At 42.5% G+C, this 27,940-nt stretch overlaps 3 protein-coding genes across 5 annotated transcripts in view; 1 reads left to right on the forward strand and 2 right to left on the reverse strand.

Moving 5' to 3' along the window:
• Positions 1-11,963, forward strand: part of rev3l (REV3 like, DNA directed polymerase zeta catalytic subunit) — a 52,619-nt gene extending 40,656 nt beyond the window's left edge. Inside the window, exons 15-33 of one of the 3 annotated variants that reach the window (XM_056404618.1) lie at positions 7-92; positions 312-437; positions 773-965; positions 1,063-1,177; positions 1,296-1,411; positions 1,728-1,846; positions 3,009-3,127; positions 3,257-3,398; positions 3,781-4,025; positions 5,076-5,184; positions 6,279-6,485; positions 6,639-6,748; positions 7,269-7,383; positions 7,546-7,683; positions 7,947-8,137; positions 8,756-9,002; positions 9,515-9,730; positions 10,792-10,967; positions 11,135-11,963. In XM_056404618.1, coding sequence (XP_056260593.1) covers positions 7-92; positions 312-437; positions 773-965; positions 1,063-1,177; positions 1,296-1,411; positions 1,728-1,846; positions 3,009-3,127; positions 3,257-3,398; positions 3,781-4,025; positions 5,076-5,184; positions 6,279-6,485; positions 6,639-6,748; positions 7,269-7,383; positions 7,546-7,683; positions 7,947-8,137; positions 8,756-9,002; positions 9,515-9,730; positions 10,792-10,932 — 2,735 coding nt within the window. In that variant the 3' untranslated portion in view covers positions 10,933-10,967; positions 11,135-11,963. Of the gene's footprint in view, positions 1-6; positions 93-311; positions 438-772; positions 966-1,062; positions 1,178-1,295; positions 1,412-1,727; positions 1,847-3,008; positions 3,128-3,256; positions 3,399-3,780; positions 4,026-5,075; positions 5,185-6,278; positions 6,486-6,638; positions 6,749-7,268; positions 7,384-7,545; positions 7,684-7,946; positions 8,138-8,755; positions 9,003-9,514; positions 9,731-10,791 lie in introns of all 3 variants that reach the window. The other 2 variants (XM_056404617.1, XM_056404619.1) reach the window with 2 other exon arrangements.
• A 103-nt stretch (positions 11,964-12,066) lies between these two features.
• mfsd4b (major facilitator superfamily domain containing 4B) lies at positions 12,067-17,011 on the reverse strand. Its single transcript, XM_056404620.1, has 4 exons — positions 16,449-17,011; positions 15,439-15,607; positions 15,205-15,321; positions 12,067-14,153 (listed from the first exon to the last, which is right to left on the reverse strand). Exons 1-4 carry the CDS (start codon positions 16,722-16,724, stop codon positions 12,844-12,846), a joined length of 1,872 nt encoding a protein of 623 aa, XP_056260595.1. The 5' UTR covers positions 16,725-17,011; the 3' UTR covers positions 12,067-12,843.
• An 8,101-nt stretch (positions 17,012-25,112) lies between these two features.
• Positions 25,113-27,940, reverse strand: part of slc16a10 (solute carrier family 16 member 10) — a 32,313-nt gene continuing 29,485 nt past the window's right edge. The window contains exon 6 of the mRNA XM_056405249.1: positions 25,113-27,937. Coding sequence (XP_056261224.1) covers positions 27,717-27,937 — 221 coding nt within the window. The 3' untranslated portion in view covers positions 25,113-27,716. The remainder of the gene's footprint in view (positions 27,938-27,940) is intronic.

The following is a 27,940-nucleotide window of genomic DNA, read 5'->3' on the forward strand; positions in this document are numbered from 1 at the left end:
CTGCAGAGAGTCACGGCTCTCAGAGACTTCACTGGAGGAGGACGAGTCAGCCGGACCCGCTGAGGAGAGTGTTACTGACCACACAGATAAAGGTCAGACCCCACACACACACACACACACACACACACACACACACACACACACACACACACACACACATAAACCACCATTTCACCAGTTCGGCCTGGTTAGAAAAACCAGTGCAGACCTCTGCATCTTCTCGTTGCTTCATCAGTTTGAACCCGATTCCGTCTGAAGCGTCTGCTTTGTTCATTTTGGATTTTCCTCATATTCTCTTTGGTCGTCCACAGAACCAGTTTGCTGCTCTGAACGTGCCAAAGAAAGAAAACTCCCAGATCGAAGGGCCCAGCATAGCCAACTCTTACGGCTTCAAAGTCAGCATGCAGAACTTACAGGAAGCCAAAGCTCTGCATGAGGTGAGCTGCTCCTGGACTCTCTTTAGTTAATGAACTCCGCTCATATCAGAGAAATCAGAGTGAGTTGATTTCTTTATTTCATTATTATTATTATTATTTTAAATTGCTGCGTTTTGAGCCGCAATACTTTAGTAGCACCAATCACAAAGTGTCAAATACTGAAACCATATATATATATCTATATATATATATAGATATATATATTTAGATATTCGTATCCACTTGACTTCCATTTGATATCGCTTCAGTTAGAAATAAGTCCAGCAGGTTCACATATGGTTTCAGGAGGCGGCAGACTTAAGACACAAACTGATGTCTCTCCTCCTCCTCCTCAGGTCCAGTACCTAACCCTGATGGGCATGGAGCTCCATGCAAGAACTCGTCGCGACCTGGAGCCTGACCCCGAGTTCGACCCCATATGTGCCTTATTCTACTGCCTCAGCTCTGACGCCCCCTTGCCTGATGTCGACAGCACACAGCTGACCGGTGCCATTGTGGTGGACAAAGACTATCAAAGCAGAGACGGAGGTGAAGATATCGCTTCCTTTTAAGTCTTCGTGTGTGATTTCTCTGAGGTGTTTGTGGTCGTGTCAGATCGATGAGTCTGTTCTTTAAATGTGTTCAGCAGGTGACAGAGGAACAGCGCCCCTGCTGGTCAGGTCGGGCGTCTCTGGGCTGCAGGTCAAATGTGCCACTGATGAGAAGATGCTGTTGCAGGAGCTGATCAGCATCATGAGGAGGTGTGTGTGTGTGTGTGTGTGTGTGTTTGTGTGTGTGTGTGTGTGTGTAGGAGATAATTATATATTTTTTGATCTTAAAACTGAAACGTCTGTGTTAACATGGCTGCGCTCTCGTCAGGTTCGACCCAGACATCCTGTTAGGATACGAGGTGCAGATGCGATCCTGGGGCTACCTGCTGCAGCGCGCCGCCGTGCTCGGAGTGGACCTGTGTCAGCAGCTGTCACGAGTGCCAGGTAGGGGCCGCTCGCCGCCGACGCCAGTAGTTAATGTAGAAGGTCAAAGGTGCTATATGTAGTTTTTATTCCTCCACGCCTGCGACAGTCAGAGCCGGAGGCCATGTTGTTTTCCAGTTGTCCGTTCTCGTGGACTCGATATCTCAGGAACCTGCATTTGTTTGTGTGAATGTGTGTTTGGGTCTTTTTACAGTGTGTGTGTGTGTGTGTGTAGCAGCTGAGTCGAGAGCCTCTGTCAGCTCCTCCCCCCTCCCCCTCCTCCTCCTCCTCCTCCTCCTCTTCTGTAATTGGCTGTCTGTCTGGCTCGTGTCCTCAGGTGACTCCAGAGAGAACCGCTTCGGCGCAGACACGGACGAGTACGGAGCCGACACCATGACGGAGATCCACGTCGTCGGACGCGTCATCATCAATCTGTGGAGGGTGATGAAGACTGAGGCAGGTGTCCCAGTGTGACCTCCACCCGTCACACACACACACACACACACACACACACACACACACACACTGTTTGAGCTGTGACCTGATTTCTCTAGAAGTCAGGATTCTCACCATCACTTGATTTTTATTCCTCTGTGCCGGCGACAGCCAGAGCCGGAGGCATGTTTGTTGTCGCACTGTCCGTCCGTCCGTTGGCACAAACATTCACTGGGGCTAAAGGATGAATAGATTTTGGTGGTTAAAGGTCAAAGGTCAAGATCAGTGTGACTTCAGACAGCACTTCTTAGCCATTACTCAAGACTTCACACAGAAACTATGACAAAATTTCACACAGATAGTTCATGCGTTCTGTGACTCAAGGATGGAACCTGGAACTAGTCTGAGCGGCGGAGGGATACGACTACGAGGATCTGCTGCGGCGACAGTCAGAGCCGGAGGCGTTATGTTTCAGCTTGTTGTCCGTCCGTCTGTCTGCAGTGGTTATAAGTAAACGTTTCATTTTCAGGGCTCAGAAGACGTAAATGTTCGGAGCCACTGTCATAAAGGATTCAGACGTATGATTTAGACGAGGAAACTCAGGGCGTTTCACAAACTGTACATTATGGCGGACGATGCCGCGTGTTATTTTCCACCTACTCCACCACGGGTAACCTCGGGTGACTGACCACATCAACACCGTCATCAACGTCGCCTTTTTCTCCAGCGCCGGAATATTTCTGGAGTCGGAGGCTCTCTGACTCAGAGACGGATTACTGCCGTCCTCTCTGTTTATCAGATCATAGATTACAGCTTATCCAGAACTCGGTCGGCGTCCTGCTGTTTGTTTAAAATGTTCCTCCTGGTCTTCAAAGCACTCGGTGTTCTGGCTCCTCGGCGTGTATCAGACATGCTGTCAGTGAACCGTCCCAGCTGATCTCACTCTTTCCTCTCCAGTCAAGCGTTTTCTCAAATTACCACACAGACGTTTGGACCCTACTCTGTGTGTGTGTGTGTGTGTGTGTGTGTGTGTGTGTGTGTGTGTGTTTATATTTATTCTTTTCTTGTGAATCACTTTGATCTGCTTTGGTATGAGATGTTTCTGTACAAATAACTTTGAATTCGAGCGACTTTTCTCCCGATACTTCGTTAAAATATTTTTTATTATTTTCAACATTAACAGGTGACTTTGAACAACTACAGCTTTGAGAACGTGGCGTTCCACGTGCTGCACCAGCGTTTCCCGCTCTACAGTCCCCGCACGCTGTCCGACTGGTTTGACCACAGCACACACTTATACAGGTTTGTACCACACGGCGTCGTACGTGTGAACGTGTTTATTTCAACTTTCAGAAAACAAATGTAGTACAAAGTCTGTCCTTGTATAATGTGTGTGTGTGTGTGTGTGTGTGTGTGTGTGTGTGTGTGTAGGTGGAAGACGGTCGACCACTACGTGAGCCGAGTGTGTGGCACCATGCAGCTTCTGCAGCAGCACGACATCATCGGCAGAACCAGCGAGCTGGCCAGACTGTTCGGGATTCAGTTCTTCCACGTTCTGACCCGAGGTTCACAGGTACCGACACACACACACACACACACACACACACACACACACACACACACACACACACACACCCTCAGGTTTCTGCTCTGTAGTCTTAAATCAGTCCCTCCAGAAAGTCGCAATGTCGCAATAATAAACACAAATTCAACCAGTCCTTTTCCTCAAATTTGGTCAAACGTCATCACAGTCACACAAACCTAAAAACATTGTAACCTTTAAGAAAAGAAATCAGGTATTTTAGTCGCAACAATCCCAAAAAATAAATCCTGGCGGGACCGATGAAGCTGTCAGAGCCGCAGGTGGATCCACTGACTCGAAGACGAGTGAGTGATAGACAGAAGAAAGAAATAACGCTTTGATATATCACTGTTTCCTCTTCCTTTCCCTGCAGTACCGCGTCGAGTCCATGATGCTGCGTGTGGCCAAGCCTCTGAACTACATCCCCGTGACGCCCAGCGTGCAGCAGCGAGCCCAGCAGAGGGCGCCGCAGTGCCTCCCGCTGGTCATGGAGCCCGAGTCGCGCTTCTACAGCAACTCACTGGTCGTACTGGACTTCCAGTCGCTCTACCCCTCCATCGTCATCGCGTACAACTACTGCTACTCCACCTGCCTCGGCCACATGGACAGCCTCGGCACGTAAGGACCCCCAGACCCACGGCGTGTTCTGGTTTAGGAGAGCGTCCTTCCGGCGCCGCCTCCCTCCCCTCATTATTTTTAATGGAGCCGACGTGCTGAGAGCTCGGCGTGTTGTTCACACCTCAGAGCTCTCTGCAAGTCACAGCAGATCTAAACTTTTTTGGCAGGATTATTGTAGTTGCTTAGCAACAGCCGTAGCCATGATCCGCTCCCTCCGATATGCATATGTTAGCAGAGAAGTGCCCCGCAGACCCTCGCTGGCTCCGACTTACAAATTAGCTCGGAGGACAGCTGGAGATTGTCTTCAGTTCTGAAACTAGTTTTCTTTTCTTTATAAAACACAGAAGCAGCTTCATGCAACAGGTTTTTTTTTCTGTGTGTAACTTTATCGACTCAAACGTCCAAAACAATATACGACCCAACAGCCTGTCGATGACACCTGCAGCACCCGGCAACCAGCAGAGGATCATGGTTCAGACTGTGGTTTGTTCACATCGTTACGGAGAGAGCGAAGAGAAGGGAAAGAGTTTTTAAAGATTAAAATTTAAAACGTTTTCTGCTGAGGTTTTTTTAAATAAAAAAGTCTTAATTTACCCAGAATTCTTTGTCCCACAGTCCGGCTTTAGAGGGTCAAGGACCAAACTGCTTTTGACAGAGTCAGAGAAACCGGCCTCTTGTTTGAGCACAATATATTTTAGATGATTCATTTTCTGTCACTACGACACATTTACTTGTTTATTTTTACAGCCGTTATCTGTGTCATATTTAACACGATGATGATTAGGACTTTTAATTAATGATCACACACTTCTGAAAACTGAGAGATCAATGATTCAATCACTTATTGAATGAAGTAAATACTGTTCAGTCATTTACAGAGATATTCATCAGAAAGGACGAGTATAAATTTGTGTAATAGAACAAAGACTTTCTCCAAATCAAAGGGCGAAACGATTGATTGATTGATTGATTGATTGATTGATTGATTGATTGATTGATTGATTATGTGTTTTCTTGAATGATATTCATACACCCGTGTCTCTGTCTCAGGCCTGACGAGTTTAAGTTCGGCTGCACCTCCCTGCGGGTTCCTCCCGAGCTCCTCTACCAGCTCCGCAACGACATCACCGTGTCACCCAACGGCATCGCCTTCGTCAAGGTACGGCGCCCTCTGACCTCTGACCGCTCCTCTCCGAACGCCGTCCTGGAAAACCACTCGGCCCCGCTATAAATCACGTCTCTCAGCGACGGATCATCAGCTGCTGCGAGCGGCGAGCACGTCTGCATCCCTCCATTCATTCCTCTCATTCACTCACTCTGTGCTCCACACGCCCTGGCTGCTGTGCCACAGGCTCATTACATAACACACACACACACACACACACACACACACACACACACACACACACACACACACACACACACTCAGTCGTGGCCACAGCACAGTGAGTGATGAGGTTGTTAAAGAAGGAGAGCAGGTTCGCTCTGGATCTGGTTTGATTTTGTAGTTAGCTGCCAGTCAAATAGATGCTCTGAAGATGTTCCTCGTGTCTGTTCTGTGATGTCGCCCGTAGTCACCTGATCGCTATGTGACGAGCGTGTGCAGAGTGACGTCAGATCGTCACCGCCGCGTGTGACCTTTCAACTCTGCCGTTTCAGGAGGAGTTCGGTTCATTCTCGTGGACACGATATCTCCGTAACGCCTCCACTTCAAATTTGGCGCTAACATTCACTCGGACTCAGAAGGATGAACTGATTAGATTTTGGTGGTCAGAGGTCAAAGGTCAAGGTCACGGTGACCTCAGAAAACATTTTGTAGCCATAACTCAAGACAAAAATTCCCAGAAATGTTTAATATTTTATACGACTCTGGATAAACATCAGAATGACCTGAAACTAGTGGCGGAGGGAGACGACCACGCGGAGGTGATTCTAGTTCATGGCGTCGTCTTCCTTCATGTTCAGCTTGACAGAGATCAGCGGTCGGACAGTAACCTGTGATGTCGGTCACAACATAATCAAATGATAATTTTAAGAAACTGATTGATAAAAATAGAAGTGGAATCTGCTTCGTCCTCTAGTTCAGAGGTCTGTCTGTCAAGCAAGCAACAGAACCATTGGAACTTCCTGTCAGAACTTTTCAGAATTAAAGCTCACTATAGTTTGAAGAAAATGGAAAAAAAAAAATCAGATTGTATGAGAGGATCAGAATCAGACTGTACCTGTCCTCACCTGTTGGTTCTTTGTGTCCAGGCCTCAGTGCGTAAAGGAGTCCTGCCCAGCATGCTGGAGGAAATCCTCAGCACCAGGATCATGGTGAAGCAGTCCATGAAGACCTACAAGCAGGACAAAGCCCTCATGAAGCTGCTGGACGCCCGACAGCTGGGACTCAAGCTCATCGCCAACGTCACCTTCGGCTACGCTGCAGCCAACTACTCCGGGCGCATGCCCAGCGTGGAGGTGAGCTCACCGGAGGTTACGGCGAGGAAGGAGCGAGGAAGACGAGCTCACATTAACTGAACCACATACATTCATGAGATTTAGTTTTGAAGCTCCATTTCTGATGTTCCTGCAAACGCTAACTGAAGTTTCTCGTCTCTTTGTCGCTCTCAGGTCGGAGACAGCATCGTCCACAAAGCCAGAGAGACGCTGGAGAGAGCCATCAAGCTGGTCAATGACACCAAGAAGTGGGGGGCGCGCGTCGTGTACGGCGACACCGACAGGTGAGCAGCATCAGTCGCCGTCTCCGTCCCCAGAGCAGATACAAGTAACACACACGCACCCTGACTGACGCTGCGTTAACACTGCGAGCGAGCCGTGATTACACCTGAGCTGCTTCTCAGTCACACACGTCCGGTTTCCTGTCATTAACTTTTTAATTGTCTCACTCGGAGGTGTTAATTAATTAATTGTCATCAGTTACACACATAATAGTTTTGAGGTTGTGCTGGTCCGGTCTCCGGCCTGTTGCACTGAGACAACAGACGCGATGTCGTGATAATCAACGCAAATTCAACCAATCCCCGTGAATTCTGAGCGACTTTGTGTTTTTGTCCAACCACCGCAACTTTTCTGCAAATTTGCTGAACCGTCGTCGGCGGGAAGTTGAGCGACTTTGCTCCGCTGACAAACTCGTCGGCCGCTGACGGAGCAGCCGTGTTTCACTCTCATCACTCAGCTCCGCAGTAACTGACCGACGACGTGGCGGCGTGTTCACACACACTTCCTGTTTGTCGTCTGCAGCATGTTTGTTCTGCTGAAGGGAGCCACCAAAGAGCAGGCGTTCAAGATCGGCAACGAGATCGCTGAGGCAGTGACCGCAACCAACCCCAAACCTGTCAAGCTCAAGTTTGAGAAGGTAACACACACACACACACACACACACACACACACACACACACACGGTCTGTAATTGTCAGTCTTTTCTTCATATACACATAGACACATTTAGAGGTAATGACTGATCTGTGTGTGTGTGTGTGTGTGTGTGTGTGTGTGTGTGTGTGTGTGTGTGTGTCAGGTGTACCTGCCCTGCGTGCTCCAGACAAAGAAGCGTTATGTGGGATACATGTATGAAAGCCTTGACCAAAAGGAACCCGTGTTTGACGCCAAAGGGATCGAGACGGTGCGCCGCGACGGCTGCCCCGCTGTTTCCAAGGTAACGAACAAGCCTTTTTTTTTCATCTTCTCGCCTGTTTCCCTGTGCTCCACGCCGCCTTCCTTCCCGCTCTCGTTTACTCAAACTGAAACAGAAACGTCCCCGTGTTCGTCCTGTGTCCAGTCATAGCGTCACTCCTCATAATCATATTTCTGTCCAGGGATCCAACAGGAAGTAGAGTCCCGTGTTTCACACGAATCCTGCTTCATCTCTCACTCCTCCGTTCTTATTCTCTCCCTCCTTCACTCGCACGCCGTCCTCAGATCCTGGAGCGTTCCATTAAGCTGCTGTTTGAGACGCGGGACATCAGCCAGGTGAAGCAGTTCGTGCAGCGTCAGTGTGCGAAGGTTCTGGACGGTCGGGCCAGCATGCAGGACCTGACCTTCGCCAAGGAGTACAGAGGCAGCGGCTCGTACCGGCCCGGAGCCTGCGTCCCCGCCCTGGAGCTCACCAGGTGAGATGTGTGTGTGTGTGTGTGTGTGTGTGTGTGTGTGTGTGTGTGTGTGTGTGTCACTTAACGTTTGACACCTGCTGAGAAACTGCTCAAAAAACACAAAATAAAACAGAGAAAGTCCTTAGTTTCACTTGGATGAATATCTTTGCTTGTTTACTGTGTGTGTGTGTGTGTGTGTGTGTGTGTGTGTGTGTGTGTGTGTGTGTGTGTGTGTGTGTGTGAGACAGACAGAGCGTGCTGTCAACTACAGTTACTGTACTCAGTGTGAATCCAATTACTCCTTCCCCACAGTGCTCATTGTCTGGCTGCACTAGCCTGCGTGTACAGTACCTGAGTCTGTTGCTAGGCAACCCAGTTCTAAATGGGTGAAGAAGAAGAAAAAAAAATCAGATTTCAGATTCAGTCTGGGTAAGAAGGAAATATTCAGCTGTGGTTACAGTTTATCTCCTGTGTCGATCAGCAGCAGCTTATCTTTCATGTTGGCGCTTTTATTGTGAAATATTTATTATTTAAAGTCGCATGTAGAATATCTTCCTCTGCAGGAGAACACGAGTACAAACAGTCATGAACAGCCGTGTCAAGTTTTCTATTAGTTTTGACCAGTTTTGTGTCTCTCAGGCGTATGATGGCGTACGACCGGCGCCTGGAGCCACGGGTGGGCGAGCGGGTTCCCTACGTGGTCGTGTACGGGCTGCCCGGCGTCCCCCTCATCCAGCTGGTGCGTCGGCCCATGGAGGTTCTACAGGAACCCGCCCTCCGGCTCAACGCCACCTACTACGTCACCAAGCAGATCCTGCCGCCGCTGGCCCGCATGTTCCAGCTGATCGGGGTGGACGTGTTCAGCTGGTACCAGGAGCTCCCCCGGGTGAGCAGCACACCTGTGTTTTAATAATTCACTCATACAGCAACATGAAAACCTTCAGAGTAAAAGAAGCAAAGGATCTGAATGAGCTCGAGTTTGGAGAATTGATTCTTGATTGATTGATTTTTACGTCTGACTGATAAACGACCGATGATCCTGCTGTTGGGGGAGAAAATGTCGCCCCTGGTCAGAATGGCAGCAGAGAGCGGCGAGTTTCTTTCCCTCCGTGTGTTTAGTGCAGAGAGAACAAAGGATGAAGAGAAAATCTCTCCTTCCTGCTGAGGCTGGAATGAGACTCATCAAACTGCAGCGCTGATGTCTCACGTCTTTGTGTCAGTCCTGAAGTCGGCTGCTGGCGGAGCGTTCACGCCCTCTGCTGGCGGAGCGGAGTTCATCTCAGGAACGAACAGTCGCTGCTCTGATGCAATACGTTTGTATTTATTGGAGTAAAGCTTCAGGTGTATAACGATGGTGGTTTTTGTTTTTTGTCTGTCTCTCTCGGCGTCTCGCTGCAGGTCCAGAAAGCGTCCTGCTCCTCGGCGGCCGGCGGGGAGGAAGTGGGGAGGAAGGGAACCATCTCCCAGTACTTCACCACGCTCCACTGCCCCGTGTGTGACGAGCTGACCCAGCTGGGCGTGTGCTCGCGGTGTCGCGCCGAACCCCAGAGAGTCGCCGTCACACTCTACCAGGACATGAGACAGTGGGAGAGTCAGCAGGACCAGCTGCTGAAGGTGAGAGACGATCCTCTCCGGACGTGTTTGGTTTGAGGTGTAGATGATGTTGAATCAACTAGAAATACTTTAGAAGATTTAACTGCTGAAAACAAGATTCCAGACGTCTCTCGTTTCCCTGAAAAGTTTCCACGTCACACCTGTGTCAGGACTCAGGTGTTCATCTGGCATTCAAGGTGAGAACAGAGAAACTTGTGCAGCAGATGAATGTGAGAACAAACACATCCGTGGTTCAGGAGGCAGAGCGGCTCGTCCAGTCCACATGTGCAAGACACTGAACCCCTCGGTGTCACAGGTCCGATCCCCAGTGTCCACCTGGTTAGGTCCGTGAGGGTTCAGTGTCTAACCGCATTTCTGCAGATTTGGCCTGAGGGAATTACCCAAAGTTCATAGCTTTGTGACATTAAACACAGGGTTACCGTGGTTACCAAGGGTCACTTGGAAGCATAAAAGAACGGTACACAACAGACATAACAGGAAAATAAAAAAGAAATAATGATAAGATAGAAGAATGGAAGAAGCATGAAAGGAGCTAACGCTAACATTAGCATCACAAGAAAGTAAGACATGACAGTGTAAACACGGAGCTCATCGCGACTCCGTCCGACACCATGATCAATTCATAACTTGCTCTCGTCACTTCTGATCCTACGTCATTATTTCTGTACAAACAGGAAGTGAAGGGAGGGAATAAAGAGCGTGAAATCAAAAGTCCCAAACCCACAACTGTATGAAACATGTTTTGGCGTCGTCACATGATGATGATGTCACAAAGTGCTGTCAGTTAAAGTTAATGAACTAATGATTAATTGCTGCTTGGTTGTGATGTGGTAACTGATGTGGAGGTGGGAGCAAATGTCTCTGTGAACCAGTAGAGAGGATCTGAACCCGGGGTGGTGGGGGCTGTTCTTCCTCTCAGTGGGAACAGGGGGAGTCTGTGATGATCCCGACCTTTGACCCGGTCTCTCTGTGTGTGTGTGTGTGTGTGTGTGTGTGTGTGTGTGTGTGTGTGTGTGTGTGTGTGTGTGTGTGTGTGTGTGTGTGTGTGTGTGTGTGTCCAGATCTGCAGGAACTGCAGTGGCTGTGCCGAGCGGCAGGTTCCCTGTGTGTCCCTGGACTGTCCCGTCCTCTACAAGCTGGCCCGGGTCAACAGACAGCTCTCCAAGGCCCCCTACCTCCGACAGCTGCTGGAGCAGTTCTGATTGGCTCCTGAACACTGGCGCTCCCTGATGATTTGGTGCTAATTGTTGCCCACCCCTCACCCCCCCCCCCCTCACCCCATCTCAGTGTTTGATTGTCCGTTCAGTTGTAATATTTTAAATGGTGCTTCGATTGAACCCTGTTGGGTTTTCATTGTCTTGTAACTGTTATTTGTTATACAAGTGTTTCTGTGTGTGTGTGCAGACTGTCGGGTTTGAGCCTCCTGTGGGGAGTGCCCCCCCCCCCGCCCCGCCTTGGGGCCCGTGTTCGTCTCCATGCTTGTTTGCCGCCATCTCCCATTAAGCTGCTATGGGCTGAGTGAGGCCGGTGTCCGTGGTGACATCACGGCGCCGAGTGCAGTCCGACCCGGCGACGACGTGTTGTGTCGTCGATGCGCTGTAGCAGTTTGAAGTCTTCGGTTTTTAACGAGCTCCGGACAAATCTCAAGAACGACCTACACTCAAACCAATAACAGACTTTTCTCCATTTTTATATGACGGCCGCAGTCTTGTAAATACTTCCTGTATAGCTCCTCTATGACATCACTGTGCATTAGCATCAGAAAAACTAAAGCTCCGGCCATGAATGCAATCAAACCTGTTTCTACGCCTTCTGTTAAAGGACGCCGTTTCTCATCTGATTAACCTCGATTGTATTGATGTCCATTTTGGCAGATTTGACACTTCATACTCTGCAGAGTGGGAACTGGAAACCATTTCAGTTTTTATTTTTAAATCTGGGACTGTTGCAATACTGTATTTTGATAATTTATGTCATGAAGAGTCTATTATTTCCTTGTGCATATGGTTTTATGTAACTTTCCAATTTTCTGTGCAAAGAAAAAACAAAACAAAACCTGTCATCAAACTATATCAAGATCTGATCTTCAGCTCCCCGAACAGCTGTACACAGGATCTGTGTATTTGTATAAATGTAAAAAATGATGATAATGAAGGAGGTGTTTTTTGTTTGTTTTTAATGGACATTGCTGTGGGTGGAGGTTTGAGATTGATATAATAAAAAGTTAAACGCCTTCTTCTTCTTCGAGTGCTTTAGTTTTTTTTTTTTTTTTAAAAACTTCAAAAATCACGGTAACAACACGCGTTAGTCACATGACACATTACAGCACGGAAAAACAAACATCAAAACCTGATCTTTATCAAAAGTACAACGAAAAAAACCCACTTCATTCAAATCTTACACAACTATCGTCATCACATTCACAGCAACAGTGCAAAATTAATTACAGTTTTAAGACGGAGACGTGGGGCCACATCGAGGGGAAAAAACAAAACGTTTAAAATTACCAGAATAAAGTCGGAATTTTACGAAAATCATTTTTAGTAATATTACATCAACCAATCAAAACAGGTGAGAGGACAGTCGGTGGCAGTAGAATCGACTCCTAACACCTGAAATTAAAACTTTATTCTCATAATATTTTGACTTTTTCCTTTAAATTTATTATTTTACTCTCAAAATTTCCTTTTTTCCCTCGTGTGGTTCTAATACTCCGTCGTGGTTTTTGGCAGCAGGATGACATGATGATGACGAGGGCGAGTGTCCCATGTTCAACTCATTCACTCCGCTCACGCGTCCTTTGAGCAAGGCACTGAATTCCTACCAGCACTGAGGGGCTTCTGCTCTACAGCCCACCCTGACCTTTGACCTCAGCGGGCCGACACAGATCCTTCACATTAAGACCGTCTGCAGTGCGCTGTAGAGTTCAGTCTTCTCCGTCTTCATTCCAGCGGGCGTCTGAAACATGTTTGTATAAGCTGCACGATTGGGACAGGAGCCAGTGTTGCATTCACTGACCTGTAAATGATCAGAACTGTACATGAACGTTTCCAGGTTCTTCTGTTCAGAGAGAGATCAACAGCACTTAGGAGTCCCAGGAGGAGGAGGAGGTTTCAGTCTTTCTTCTCTCTGTCGAGGGAGAGCAGCAGTTTGCGTCTGGGGGAGTCTCCGACCAGAGAGATGGCGTCCGAGAAAGTGGCTCCACCTGCGGCCTCCGTCACCTGGAGGTTGGAGGCGGAGCTTCCTGTCAGAGCGGGGACGTCGGGGAGGGAGGAAGCTTTACTGGGTGAATTCACCAAACTCACTGTGTCGTCCATCTCAATCACCTCGAAGTCTGCATCGTTCCACTGATCCGCCTCGTTCTCCTCCTCCTCTTCCTCCTCTTCGTCATTGGCCCCTGAGTCCAGCAGCGCCTGGCGGAATTCACTGTCGTCGGCTTCAGGTTGGCTCCTGCCGCGGGGTTTCCTGCCCTGACCGCTGGGGGCGGAGGCCAGCTTGTACATGACCGGGAAGAGGATGGAGGTGAAGGTGGCGGTGATGAGCGACAGGTACATCAGCAGGGGTTGATCCGGGAACTTCCCCAGCAGGAAGCCGACGAGGGCGGGCAGCACCATCTCCCCCAGCGCCGCACCCACCACGAACACTGCGGCGGTGTGGCCCGTCACCGTGGTGTACTGCTCCACCCAGGAGATGCCACTGGGGAAGGTGGTGGCCATGGACGCCCCGTAGAGACCGGTGCAAACCCATAAGGCCGCCTTCTCCCTGCTGAAGCGGCAGAGGAGCAGAGAGGAGAGGGTGGAGCCCACCAGGCTGAGCAGGATCAGGGTGCCCGGGTACACGCACGCCGCGAAGAAGATGGCCAACCCCCGACAGGCAGCAAACGTGGCCCAGAACAACGAGTTCAGCCCGGCCGCCTGCCACTGACGCATGTGGGCATAGTCCTTGGCAAAGGTGAAGATGAAGGAGCCGTACGCCACCTCAGCACCTACGTATGCGAAGAAGAAGAAGAAGAGCAGGACGACAAGAGCCATATGATGTTTGGCCACCAGCGGCTTTCCTGACGACAGGCGGGCTTTGTCACGTGACACGCTGCTGCGAGCGTAGAGGACGAAGAAGAGGAAGGAGATGAGGAAGACGAAAGAGCCAATCACGACGTAGGCCCACATGGATGTGAGGGTGCTGCTCCGGCTGTGGACGTAGCGGATGATTGTTTGAGCGTCGGCGGCTTTGGTGATTTGCTCTGTGGCGGCGGGAGGCGAGGAGCTGGGGGGTGTGGTTCCTGTGCTGCTGTTCCCATCAGGCCCGAACAGAAGCTTGGCTATGATCGGAGACACGAAGGCGCCCGCCGCAAAGCTGAAATGCAGAGCCTGCATGTGAGGGCCCGCCTGCTCGCCCCACGTGTTCAATATGAGCACATTCCCACCTGAGAGAGAGAGAGAGAGGGAGGGAGAGAGAGAGAGAGGGAGGGAGGGAGGGAGGGAGAGAGGGAGAGGGAGGGAGGGAGGGAGGGAGAGAGAGAGAGTCAGAAAGAGAGAGAGACAGAGAGAGAGACAGAGAGAGACAGAAAGAGAGAGACAGACAGAGAGAGAGACAGAGAGAGAGAGAGGGAGAGAGAGAGAGAGACAGAGAGAGACAGACAGGGAGAGGGACAGAGAGACAGAGAGAGAGAGTCAGAAAGAGAGAGAGACAGAGAGAGAGAGACAGAAAGAGAGAGACAGACAGAGAGAGAGAGAGAGGGAGGGACAGAGAGAGAGAGAGAGAGAGAGAGAGACAGAGAGAGAGACAGAGAGAGAGACAGAGAGAGAGAGGGAGAGAGAGAGAGAGAGTCAGAAAGAGAGAGAGACAGAGAGAGACAGAGAGGGAGAGAGAGACAGACAGAGAGAGAGAGACAGACAGAGAGACAGACAGAGAGAGAGACAGAAAGAGAGAGAGACAAACACAGAGAGAGAGGAAAACTACATGATCACCAGATACAATCATTTCCTCATCTTCCTCCAGTAACTACAACAACTTGTTTTGCTGCATTTTGCCTCGGATGGACGAGGTGACCTGGTGACACGCTACGATTCACATCACCACATTTAGATCTTATCAATTACACCTGCGCTTTTCCTGCAGTTAATATTCGTATGTCATGAACTGTGCGGCGTCTCGCCACGCGCTGCACCTGTAAACAACATTACTCCTCACCTCGGCTGGAGTCTCACTGTAATCGGACTATTGGAGTTGTGTTCAAGGACTTGGAAACTGTTGGATTCTGGGGGGTTTGCGGCTTGTTGCTGAACCTCCGTTACTAAATGATTTCTGCTGTCATGAGGGGAAATATGTTCCTTTCTCTTAGTTGACTTTCACCCCTCTTCAGTCAGTGAAAGGTTCTTCCATGGCAGCTCGTCGATCCGCCCGTTACTTCAACATAGCGTGTGTGTACTTTTCTCCTTAGGCCTTTGTAAATAAAGTGACTTGTGTTGTCTTACCTGTATCCAGAACACCCATAGACATCCCAATGCTGGACATGAGCCCGGTGAGGACCAGAGCCTGCTTACAGAAGGGGATAGCACACATCCCAAAAGCTGTGACCAGCATAGAAAAACCTGGAAACAGATCGTCAGAGAGAAAGTCTTCATCCACCCAAAGGTTACGAGACACAACGCTAGCATGTTGGAAGACTGACAACAATAGTGGGGTGGGGTGGGGGTGGGGGGGGTTACCCAGCAGGAGGTGTGGGTTCATGCAGTCGAACAGGATGCCTCCTAAGAGGGATCCTCCGATGTATCCGGCAGAGCGGCCGACGAAGATGTAGGAGATGTTGCTGATGTTCTTCTTCACATTCACAGCCAGGTCCTCGAAGGTGGGGCCGAGAACTGAGATGCTCATCCCCTAGAACAACAACAGGGCGGTTACCGTGGTCACAACGGGTTACAACCACTATGTTCGCCTTCTTATGCACAAAAAAAAGACGTTAAGTGTTTTAAAAAACATTGTGCTGCAGTGAAAACACTAACAGTGAGAGGCAGCTTCCATATTTTCTTCCTTATTATTATATTGCAAGTATCTTTGATATATTTGTTAATGACCACTGAAGTAAAAATTACAAGTAGGAGAGGACTCACACTTGTTATGGAGTGTTTTTATTTCATTTAAAATAAATAATAATAATAAAAGTGAACCAGGCTGCTGCTGCTGTGTGTGAAGGACAGGAAGTGAGCAGACACTCAGGTGTGTGTTGGTGGACTTTACTCATCTGATGTGGTTAAAGTGGTTGTAACTAACACTGGGGCATTCAGGTGACAGGTGAACACACGTAACAACACGTAACAACCTCATTTATAAAGGTATATGAATATATGTGATTTAGTTGTACCTGGGCCTGAATGCTGCTCAGGATACAGTGTGTGGCCTGTTAGAGGCAAACAGCTGTTATCTCCACAGAAAGAGGTGTTTTAGTCTCTGTGCATAGGAGAAGATAATATCTCACAATAACTCATCTTTTTATTATTTGTTTTCCTCATTTATCCCCTTTTTTTTTTTTTAAATAACTCCTTAATTTCTTGAGTATCAGGAGCTGTTTGTTATGCTAACTGATAACATCAGAATAATCTTAGCTAGCTAAATAAAACGAATTATATTAATCCCTACACAGGTTGTATTTAATTAGGAGAAGGCCTGAGGAAACACAGGCGACATTTTGGTGGAATATTTTCCACATTTCCTCATTTACCAAGCCCAGGAAAGATGCACAGAGCGCGAGGGTGACGATCCAGCGGCCGCAGGCTCCGTATCCGCTCCTTCCTCCGCCGACCACTTCCACACGGTCGTCGCATCCCGGCTTGGCCGCCCTCTTGACCGCCTTCAGCGCACTCTTCAGCCCTCGCCCGGTGTCCTTCCTCTTGTCGAACAAGGTGTCCTCCTCCTGGTCGTCGTTGTCGTCGTCGTCGTCCTCCTCCATGCTGGCGAATCTAACGTGTTTCTTCTTCACGACGGCGGACGAAGACATTCCTGTCAGTTACTGCGACCGTTGGAAGTGATGGTGCGCTGTCAGACTGCCGCTTAACGGCCGAGTAAACATCGACGCACCACCTCGGTTTAAATTGGCCTCTTCCCGTTTCACCTCTTCCTGTTTAGACGTTTCTAAACCGAAGACGTTGAAATAAAGTCGGACATCTTTAAATAGCGGGATGGTTCCGGGGAATGACAGCGGAGCGCCGCAGCAGCCGCGGAGTCCTCCATATGTCAACAGCGAGTTTATGGCTGCTGGAGACTCGCAAAGATCGTCTATTGAGAGTGATGCTCACGCGGTGCGTTAAAGTCACACACCTTCCGAATGACGCGGATAAAACTCATTTTTACTAATGAATCAGTCTAAAACAAACTGCAGCGAGTGTACTCCTTTTTGTTTGTTTGGGTGATTGTTTTATCTACCTTCCACCGCAGATATTGGTGGGTTTAGCTGTAGTGTTTATTGCTTTTGATGAGTATTTCCCACATTTCATCTGCACAAGGGCGTAGGTTTGGTCTCAACAGTGGTAGGGACGCAGCAACCGCGCCACCAATCCAAAACAAAGAGATTGGCTTTTTAATACTGTCAACTAAACGGTTTACTAACATATGGTCTGAATTTGCATTCAGAAATGTCCGTACGCGAATGTAATAGGCCTATATGTACATGTATTGAATTTCCATATATGAATATGAAGTAAAAATCATATGTATGTAAAGTATAGCATATATGTGAAAACCACATATAAAAGTTAAAAGTTGGAATGATATCATATATTGACATATATGTGAAGCTAATAGAAAAATGTATTTTAGTATTTCTGCTTATATTATAGACATATGTTACATAAATATACATCCATTCCAAAGCCTGTCAGCATGTGTTCGTATTATATTGAAATATAAATGATAGCCGTGTATGTTTAAATTTAATAAGAAGTTATTAAGGAAATCATGTACAAACATATAGAATTTTAATAGGGACATATATGTCATAAGTCATAGTATAGTAAGGCATTAAAAATATCTTAAGTCATAAAAATATAATAGGATAGTTAGGCATAAAAACTCAATACAGTAAGGCATAAAAAGTTGCAAAAAAGACATAGTTTAATAAGGCATGAAAACCACATAGTTTAACAAGGCATAAAAATTCATAAAAATGTCATAGTATAGTAAGGCATGAAAAGTCATAAAAACGTTATAGTATAATAAGGCATGAAAAGTCATAAAAATGTCATAGTATAGTAAGGCATGAAAAGTCACAAAAACGACATAGTTTGATAAGGCATAAAAATGTCATAAAAATGTCATAGTATAGTAAGGCATAAAAATTCATAAAAACGACATAGTATAATAAGGCATGAAAAGTCATAAAAATGTCATAGTATAGTAAGGCATAAAAACGACATAGTATAGTAAGGCATAAAAATTCATAAAAACGACATAGTATAATAAGGCATGAAAAGTGACAAAAACGACATAGTTTAATAAGGCATAAAAAAAACAGTATAATAAGGCATAAACATTTCATAGTATAGTAGGGTATAAAAATTCATAAAAAAGACATAGTATAATAAGGCATAAAAATTCATAAAAACGGCATAAAAATTCATAAAAACGACATAGTATAATAACGCATGAAAAGTCATAAAAACGACAGAGTATAATAAGGCATAAACATTTCATAGTATAATAAGGCATAAAAATGTCATAGTATAGTAAGGCATGAAAAGTCATAAAAACGACATAGTATAATAAGGCATAAACATTTCATAGTATAATAAGGCATAAAAATTCACAAAAACGGCATAGTATAATAAGGCATGAAAAGTCATAAAAATGTCATAGTATAGTAAGGCATAAAAACGACATAGTATAGTAAGGCATGAAAAGTCATAAAAATGTCATAGTATAGTAAGGCATGAAAAGTCATAAAAACGACATAGTATAGTAAGGCATGAAAAGTCATAAAAATGTCATAGTATAATAAGTCATAAAAACGACATAGTATAGTAAGGCATGAAAAGTCATAAAAATGTCATAGTATAGTAAGGCATGAAAAGTCACAAAAACGACATAGTTTAATAAGGCATAAAAACAACATAGTATAATAAGGCATAAAAATGTCATAGTATAGTAAGGCATAAAAATTCATAAAAACGACATAGTATAATAAGGCATGAAGAGTCATAAAAATGTCATAGTATAGTAAGGCATAAAAACGACATAGTATAGTAAGGCATAAAAAGTCATAAAAGTGTCATAGTATAGTAAGGCATAAAAACGACATAGTATAGTAAGGCATAAAAAGTGATAAAAATGTCATAGTATAGTAAGGCATGAAAAGTCATAAAAATGTCATAGTATAGTAAGGCATGAAAAGTCACAAAAACGACATAGTTTAATAAGGCATAAAAACAACATAGTATAGTAAGGCATGAAAAGTCATAAAAATGTCATAGTATAGTAAGGCATGAAAAGTCATAAAAATGTCATAGTATAGTAAGGCATGAAAAGTCATAAAAATGTCATAGTATAGTAAGGCATGAAAAGTCACAAAAACGACATAGTTTAATAAGGCATAAAAACAACATAGTATAATAAGGCATAAAAATGTCATAGTATAGTAAGGCATAAAAACGACATAGTATAGTAAGGCATAAAAAGTCATAAAAATGTCATAGTATAGTAAGGCATGAAAAGTCATAAAAACTACATAGTATAGTAAGGCATGAAAAGTCATAAAAATGTCATAGTATAATAAGGCATAAAAACTACATAGTATAGTAAGGCATGAAAAGTCATAAAAATGTCATAGTATAGTAAGGCATGAAAAGTCATAAAAACGACATAGTTTAATACGGCATAAAAACGACATGGTATAGTAAGGCATAAAAATTCATAAAAACGACATAGTATAATAAGGCATGAAAAGTCATAAAAATGTCATAGTATAGTAAGGCATAAAAACGACATAGTATAGTAAGGCATAAAAAGTCATAAAAATGTCATAGTATAGTAAGGCATGAAAAGTCACAAAAACGACATAGTTTATTACGGCATAAAAACGACATGGTATAGTAAGGCATAAAAATTCATAAAAACGACATAGTTTAATAAGGCATAAAAACAACATAGTATAATAAGGCATGAAAAGTCATAAAAATGTCATAGTATAGTAAGGCATAAAAACGACATAGTATAGTAAGGCATAAAAATTCATAAAAACGACATAGTATAATAAGGCATGAAAAGTCATAAAAATGTCCTAGTATAGTAAGGCATGAAAAGTCATAAAAACGACATAGTATAGTAAGGCATGAAAAGTCATAAAAATGTCATAGTATAGTAAGGCATGAAAAGTCATAAAAATGTCATAGTATAGTAAGGCATGAAAAGTCACAAAAACGACATAGTTTAATAAGGCATAAAAACAACATAGTATAGTAAGGCATGAAAAGTCATAAAAATGTCATAGTATAGTAAGGCATAAAAATGTCATAGTATAGTAAGGCATAAAAACGACATAGTATAGTAAGGCATAAAAATTCATAAAAACGACATAGTATAATAAGGCATGAAAAGTCATAAAAATGTCATAGTATATTAAGGCATAAAAACGACATAGTATAGTAAGGCATAAAAAGTCATAAAAGTGTCATAGTATAGTAAGGCATAAAAACGACATAGTATAGTAAGGCATAAAAAGTGATAAAAATGTCATAGTATAGTAAGGCATGAAAAGTCATAAAAATGTCATAGTATAGTAAGGCATGAAAAGTCACAAAAACGACATAGTTTAATAAGGCATAAAAACAACATAGTATAGTAAGGCTTGAAAAGTCATAAAAACTACATATTATAGTAAGGCATAAAAATGTCATAGTATAATAAGGCATAAAAACTACATAGTATAGTAAGGCATGAAAAGTCATAAAAACTACATAGTATAGTAAGGCATGAAAAGTCATAAAAATGTCATAGTATAATAAGGCATAAAAACGACATAGTATAATAAGGCATGAAAAGTCACAAAAACGACAGTTTAATAAGGCATGAAAACGACATAGTATAATAAGGCATGAAAAGTCATAAAAATGTCATAGTATAGTAAGGCATGAAAAGTCATAAAAATGTCATAGCATAGTAAAGCAAAAAAAGTCATAAAAATGTCATAGTATAATAAGGCATAAAAACGACATAGTATAGTAAGGCATGAAAAGTCATAAAAATGTCATAGTATAATAAGGCATAAAAATGTCATAGTATAGTAAAGCAAAAAAAGTCATAAAAATGTCATAGTATAATAAGGCATAAAAACAACATAGTATAGTAAGGCATGAAAAGTCATAAAAATGTCATAGTATAATAAGGCATAAAAATGACATAGTATAGTAAGGCATAAAAATTCATAAAAACGACATAGTATAATAAGGCATGAAAAGTCATAAAAATGTCATAGTATAGTAAGGCATGAACAGTCATAAAAATGTCATATTATAATAAGGCATAAAAACGACATAGTATAGTAAGGCATGAAAAGTCATAAAAATGTCATAGTATAGTAAGGCATGAAAAGTCATAAAAATGTCATAGTATAGTAAGGCATGAAAAGTCACAAAAACGACATAGTTTAATAAGGCATAAAAACAACATAGTATAGTAAGGCATGAAAAGTCATAGTATAGTAAGGCATAAAAACGACATAGTATAGTAAGGCATAAAAAGTCATAAAAATGTCATAGTATAGTAAGGCATGAAAAGTCATAAAAACTACATAGTATAGTAAGGCATGAAAAGTCATAAAAATGTCATAGTATAATAAGGCATAAAAACTACATAGTATAGTAAGGCATGAAAAGTCATAAAAATGTCATAGTATAGTAAGGCATGAAAAGTCATAAAAACGACATAGTTTAATACGGCATAAAAACGACATGGTATAGTAAGGCATAAAAATTCATAAAAACGACATAGTATAATAAGGCATGAAAAGTCATAAAAATGTCATAGTATAGTAAGGCATAAAAAGTCATAAAAATGTCATAGTATAGTAAGGCATGAAAAGTCATAAAAATGTCATAGTATAGTAAGGCATGAAAAGTCATAAAAATGTCATAGTATAGTAAGGCATGAAAAGTCACAAAAATGTCATAGTATAGTAAGGCATGAAAAGTCATAAAAATGTCATAGTATAGTAAGGCATGAAAAGTCACAAAAATGTCATAGTATAATAAGGCATAAAAACGACATAGTATAACAAGGCATGAAAAGTCATAAAAATGTCATAGTATAGTAAGGCATGAAAAGTCATAAAAATGTCATAGTATAGTAAAGCAAAAAAAGTCATAAAAATGTCATAGTATAATAAGGCATAAAAACGACATAGTATAGTAAGGCATGAAAAGTCATAAAAATGTCATAGTATAATAAGGCATAAAAACGACATAGTATAGTAAGGCATAAAAATTCATAAAAACGACATAGTATAATAAGGCATGAAAAGTCATAAAAATGTCATAGTATAGTAAGGCATGAAAAGTCATAAAAACGACATAGTATAGTAAGGCATGAAAAGTCATAAAAATGTCATAGTATAATAAGGCATAAAAACGACATAGTATAGTAAGGCATGAAAAGTCATAAAAATGTCATAGTATAGTAAGGCATGAAAAGTCATAAAAATGTCATAGTATAGTAAGGCATGAAAAGTCATAAAAACGACATAGTTTAATACGGCATAAAAACGACATGGTATAGTAAGGCATAAAAAGTCATAAAAACGACATAGTTTAATACGGCATAAAAACGACATGGTATAGTAAGGCATAAAAATTCATAAAAACGACATAGTATAATAAGGCATGAAAAGTCATAAAAATGTCATAGTATAGTAAGGCATAAAAACGACATAGTATAGTAAGGCATAAAAAGTCATAAAAATGTCATAGTATAGTAAGGCATGAAAAGTCACAAAAACGACATAGTTTAATACGGCATAAAAATGTCATAGTATAGTAAGGCATAAAAACGACATAGTTTAATAAGGCATAAAAACAACATAGTATAATAAGGCATAAAAATGTCATAGTATAGTAAGGCATAAAAACGACATAGTATAGTAAGGCATAAAAAGTCATAAAAATGTCATAGTATAGTAAGGCATGAAAAGTCATAAAAACGACATAGTTTAATACGGCATAAAAACGACATGGTATAGTAAGGCATAAAAAGTCACAAAAACGACATAGTTTAATAAGGCATAAAAACAACATAGTATAATAAGGCATAAAAATGTCATAGTATAGTAAGGCATAAAAACGACATAGTATAGTAAGGCATAAAAAGTCATAAAAATGTCATAGTATAGTAAGGCATGAAAAGTCATAAAAACTACATAGTATAGTAAGGCATGAAAAGTCATAAAAATGTCATAGTATAATAAGGCATAAAAACGACATAGTATAGTAAGGCATAAAAATTCATAAAAACGACATAGTATAATAAGGCATGAAAAGTCATAAAAATGTCATAGTATAGTAAGGCATGAAAAGTCATAAAAACGACATAGTATAGTAAGGCATGAAAAGTCATAAAAATGTCATAGTATAATAAGGCATAAAAACGACATAGTATAGTAAGGCATAAAAAGTCATAAAAATGTCATAGTATAGTAAGGCATGAAAAGTCATAAAAATGACAGTTTAATAAGGCATAAAAACGACATAGTATAGTAAGTCATAAAAATGACATAATACAGTAAGACATAAAAACACTATAGTATAGTAACGCAAAAAAAGTAATTTATTGTTGCCACTTAACATTAAGTTTGCTGACATGATTCCACCCACACTAGCAGTAAATCAAAGATGACGCCTACTCAGAATATTCTTCCACGTCCTACGCATTGTAGCCTTGTCGGTTGTTGCCCAATATCAATAACATTGAATTAGTCAATATAACCCTGAGGTAACAGTGCAACATGTTTCTGTAACATGTGCCACAAACCCATTCTGTTGACATCTCCGTAGTTCGCGGAAGTTCTTAGTATCCTGAACTCAAGGCAGAGTGAGACGTCTTGCTTCTTTCCCCTCTCTGATGCAGTTCACACCTCCAGTCCAACAGGAAGTAATAGCCACCAGGTCCAGCGTTTAGAGAGAATGGCGGCCTCTAGTGTATCAGCTTTCCTACAGGTCCATCCATGATCCCGATGTAAGAGTGTGTGTGTGTCCGTGTATGAAGAACATGCTTTAAAAACTTCATAACATTGAACCTTTTTTTGTCTTTTTGGTTAAAAATAAAGTGTCATCATCAAATGTTAATGACTGATGATTTTTTTCACCACTGAAGTAAAAAAAGAAGAGAGAACTACTTGTAAGAGTGTTTTTACTTCATTTTTTACTTATTATTTTACTTCAGTACTACAACATATCCATGTTGAAGTATCATTATGAGTTATATAAGTGGATTTTTTTTTCTCAAAGAATTTCAGAATGCATATTTATATATTTAATCAAAGATGGAGGCTTTAACTTAATCTGGGTGTTAGTTATGTTATGTTTATAATTAAAATAAAAAGTGATGATGACATCTTTGTACTTGGCTTTGGACAAAATCACCTGCCAAATGAATATAATGTAATAAACAGTAAAACTTACATTATTTCAATATTATAATTATTATTATTAATATTAATAAATATTGTGTTGGCAGACGTTTAGAGTCCCACCTCCCCCAAGGAGCTTTAGATATCCACATACACTATCTGTATCACCAAAGTCGTCACACACATTGTGAATATTTATTCCCCCTCAGACATCACTTCCTCTAACACCAGGACTCTGGTGTGACCTGATAACTGTGTATGTTCTCATGTATAGCACAGGGAGGTGTCTGCTAAATGTTTCCTGTCTTGAAGTTGTAAAGTGTCTGTTTCCTTTCAACATGTTTAGTTGTAATATACTTCCTCACATCAATGACACAGTGACACTCTGGGCTGTCTCTGAAACCTCAGCAGTGCTTTCACACACACTCCCTGACACAGGTGATCTTATGGGGCCCATGTCTAATAAATGAATGGCTGAAGCTCAGTGTAGCAGCCACACAGACATGCTCAGATTCATTATGAGAAAGTCACCAAGAATGTAAAACATCTTTTTTTCTTTTGTTTTACTGTCTTGAAAATGTTGAAATGTGATTACATTTACAAACACTGCAAATTCTAAAGTTTTGCAAAACTAATATTAAGTAGAAAACATTGTAGTGAACTCATGAGAGAAAAATCAACCACATGCAAAACATAGCAAATATATCATATGAAAACTGAGCATGAAGGAAACAGAACAGAACAAAATGAGGTAAAATAGGATGAAAAGAGCAAATATTAAATCTTTACTGTAAAGCTTTAATAAGGGAAAACTTTATCTGTACTTGCAGCAATAACAAAATGCATACGTATATACAGATATTCAGAATAAATCCAGAGGTTTGGATTGGACAACAGCAAACAAACAATAAAATGCTATAAACATTGGGGCACATAAGCTCATCCAGAAACCCTCCACACACACACACACACACACACACACACACACACACACACACACACACACACACACACGTCTGACTGATTGTCACATTAAACCTCTGTAGACGCTATTAAGACTGTTTTTTAAGGCAGTTTATGATTTAAAATCATGACTAAATAAAATAAATCATACACTTTTTGGCTTTTTTTTCCAAATGTTTCTTTGGATGGCACAGATCATTTCAAGAAGCAGGTGTGGAGCAACAACTACATTACATTGAAAAGTGAAATAAAAGTGATTAAGCATTAAAAAAAAAAAACAAAGACGTTTACAATCAAAGTTCAGAGGTACAAATTAAGTAATTTCTGACAAGAAATTACTCGAGGCTGTCATTGGTGAATCGCACTACAATGGTAATAAGTCTAAAAATAAACTGTCGGTAAAGCATGTCATTTAAAAAAAGATTGAAAGGCAACTGATGTGATTTCATCATAAAAATATATATTTAGAGGAGAAAAGATGTAAACGCTGCTGAAGTTTCTCACACTTGTTGCATAAAATGAAGTATTTAATCAAAGAGCAAAGCTTCGGGCAGCTGAGTGTCACTGTCGGACATGAACACTGTCTCTAATGGAGGAACACCAGAGTCCAGACTGGGGCAGGTCTACTTTCTATTTATTTTTTGACAACATCTGAGGTAGAGAGTGTCACAATCACCGGCCCACAGCTGTTCTGTGGTGCACTGATTTTTCCAAAAGGTCTCTGAGTTTTCTTTTTTCCTTCAGCAGTGTGTCACTGTGAGCAGCGACAGACTGATGAGTGACATGTTCAGATGGTTCACTGACACTAACCGGGAAGCTTCAGGGAGACGTATGACAACAAGCAGAGAGGATTTAACACTCTCAGCCATTTTCATTTCAATACATTTTTGGTCTTCAGAAAATGAAATTAAGGCTTTAAGGCAAATGCCCGTCAATTAAAGCATAACATTCTCCACAAAAACTACAAAATAAATACAACATGGAAACATCAAACACACTCCTTCGTATTCAAGGTTAACGAACTGGGCACAGAGTGAATGATTAACTTAACTTCACTTGACTAATGGTCACGTAGTCAATGATTAGTCAAACTCAAAAACTCTTCCATTTCAAATAGTGGAGACTCTGAAATGAAGAGATACTGTAGGTAAATGTGTAAAAGCTGTTTTATAAAGTGGCGAGGAACTAAATACAAACACCAGTATTTAATGTTTTTTTTGTTTTTCTTGGTCCTTTAAGAGGTCATCCTCCGAGCAGATGATCTGTTGTTACCACGTGTTTTATGACCTGGACCACGGACGTTCATCACATTGTAAATTCATGAAAATAAAAGGATTAAAATGTTGGACCAAATAACAGAGAAACATTCAACACATTTAAAAACAAGTCTCAGCACTGTGTGTTTTTAAAAGAAATACTGCTTAAAGTCACTAATACAATCAATTCATCTAGACTTGAACACAAACACAGTGTTAATATGTTCCTTATCAATCAATATTTAGGCTCATCACTGACAGTGGGTCTATTTGTACTGGCAGAGTGACAGACTACAAATTCACTGCGCCTGCACCTGGACGAATACTGTTGTTTTTACATGTCTTCTTCTTTTTTTTATTCAATAAAAGCACAAAACATTTCCGTCTCCAGTCTGAAGGTAAGAGAAGGATTCGACAGGTCTTGAGATGATGTGTCAGCGTTTCAGATTAAGTTCAGATTAAAGCTGCTTCCCTTCAAGTGTCTGAGCTTCTCTGCAGTTCAGACGATTCGACTAACACTGACAATGACCCCGACTCCAGAATCCCTAGATCCTGTGTCTTTGAAACGCTGCGGACCCAGTTCTCAGACATGTTTGACTTAAAGACTGTTTTAACGTGGGAATCCGGTCTGTGCTCCGGAGACGACGGTAAAGGAGGCGGATTTCCCCAGAAATCATTAACAGACAAGTTTTAACAGATGGTGATTGATTCATATTTGTACTACATCTAAAAGTTTGTGCTAGCTGATAGTTGAGAGCAATAGAAGTCCACCTTTCCCTTAAGACTGCGAATCTAGTGTTATAGTAAGCACCCAGCACCCCTTCTTTCCCTTCCCTTGTCTTCCGTTTATTTTTTTTTCCCATTAACTTTTAAGCTTCAAGTTTCCTGCTCTGAAACGACGTCACGCTAATTTAAACGATCGAATGCATAGTTCTTCAGCATCACGCTCAACTTCAACCTGTGGCTCTCTCTGATATGTTTCATCGCTTTGGCATTTTCTGACATTCTCCTACTGAAGGCAGTCATTATAATCAGGGCTAAACACACACACACTCACACACTCACACACACGCACGCACACACACCTTATGTAAATGCTGCCGGTCAGCAGCAGTCTCAGTCTGACCCCGTGTGTCTCTCCTTCAGTCTGTTCAGCGGGGGTTTAGAAGACAGACTCTCCAGTTTTGTGTTGCGGGTCTTCCACGGCCTTTTCATGCTCGATCATCTTCTGGGTGACGTCTTTCTCCTTGTTGACCTTCTCCATCCTCTTGCGCCTGGCCTCCACCCAGGGTATCAGACACAGCACGGCTCCGCCGAAGATCGGGGGGATGCCTGCCAAGTAGAAGGCCACCTCGTAGTTCCCCAGCCTGTCCCTCAGGAAGCCTG

The sequence above is a fragment of the Seriola aureovittata genome, chromosome 19 (genome assembly GCF_021018895.1).
Source record: "Seriola aureovittata isolate HTS-2021-v1 ecotype China chromosome 19, ASM2101889v1, whole genome shotgun sequence".
Lineage (NCBI taxonomy): Eukaryota > Metazoa > Chordata > Actinopteri > Carangiformes > Carangidae > Seriola > Seriola aureovittata.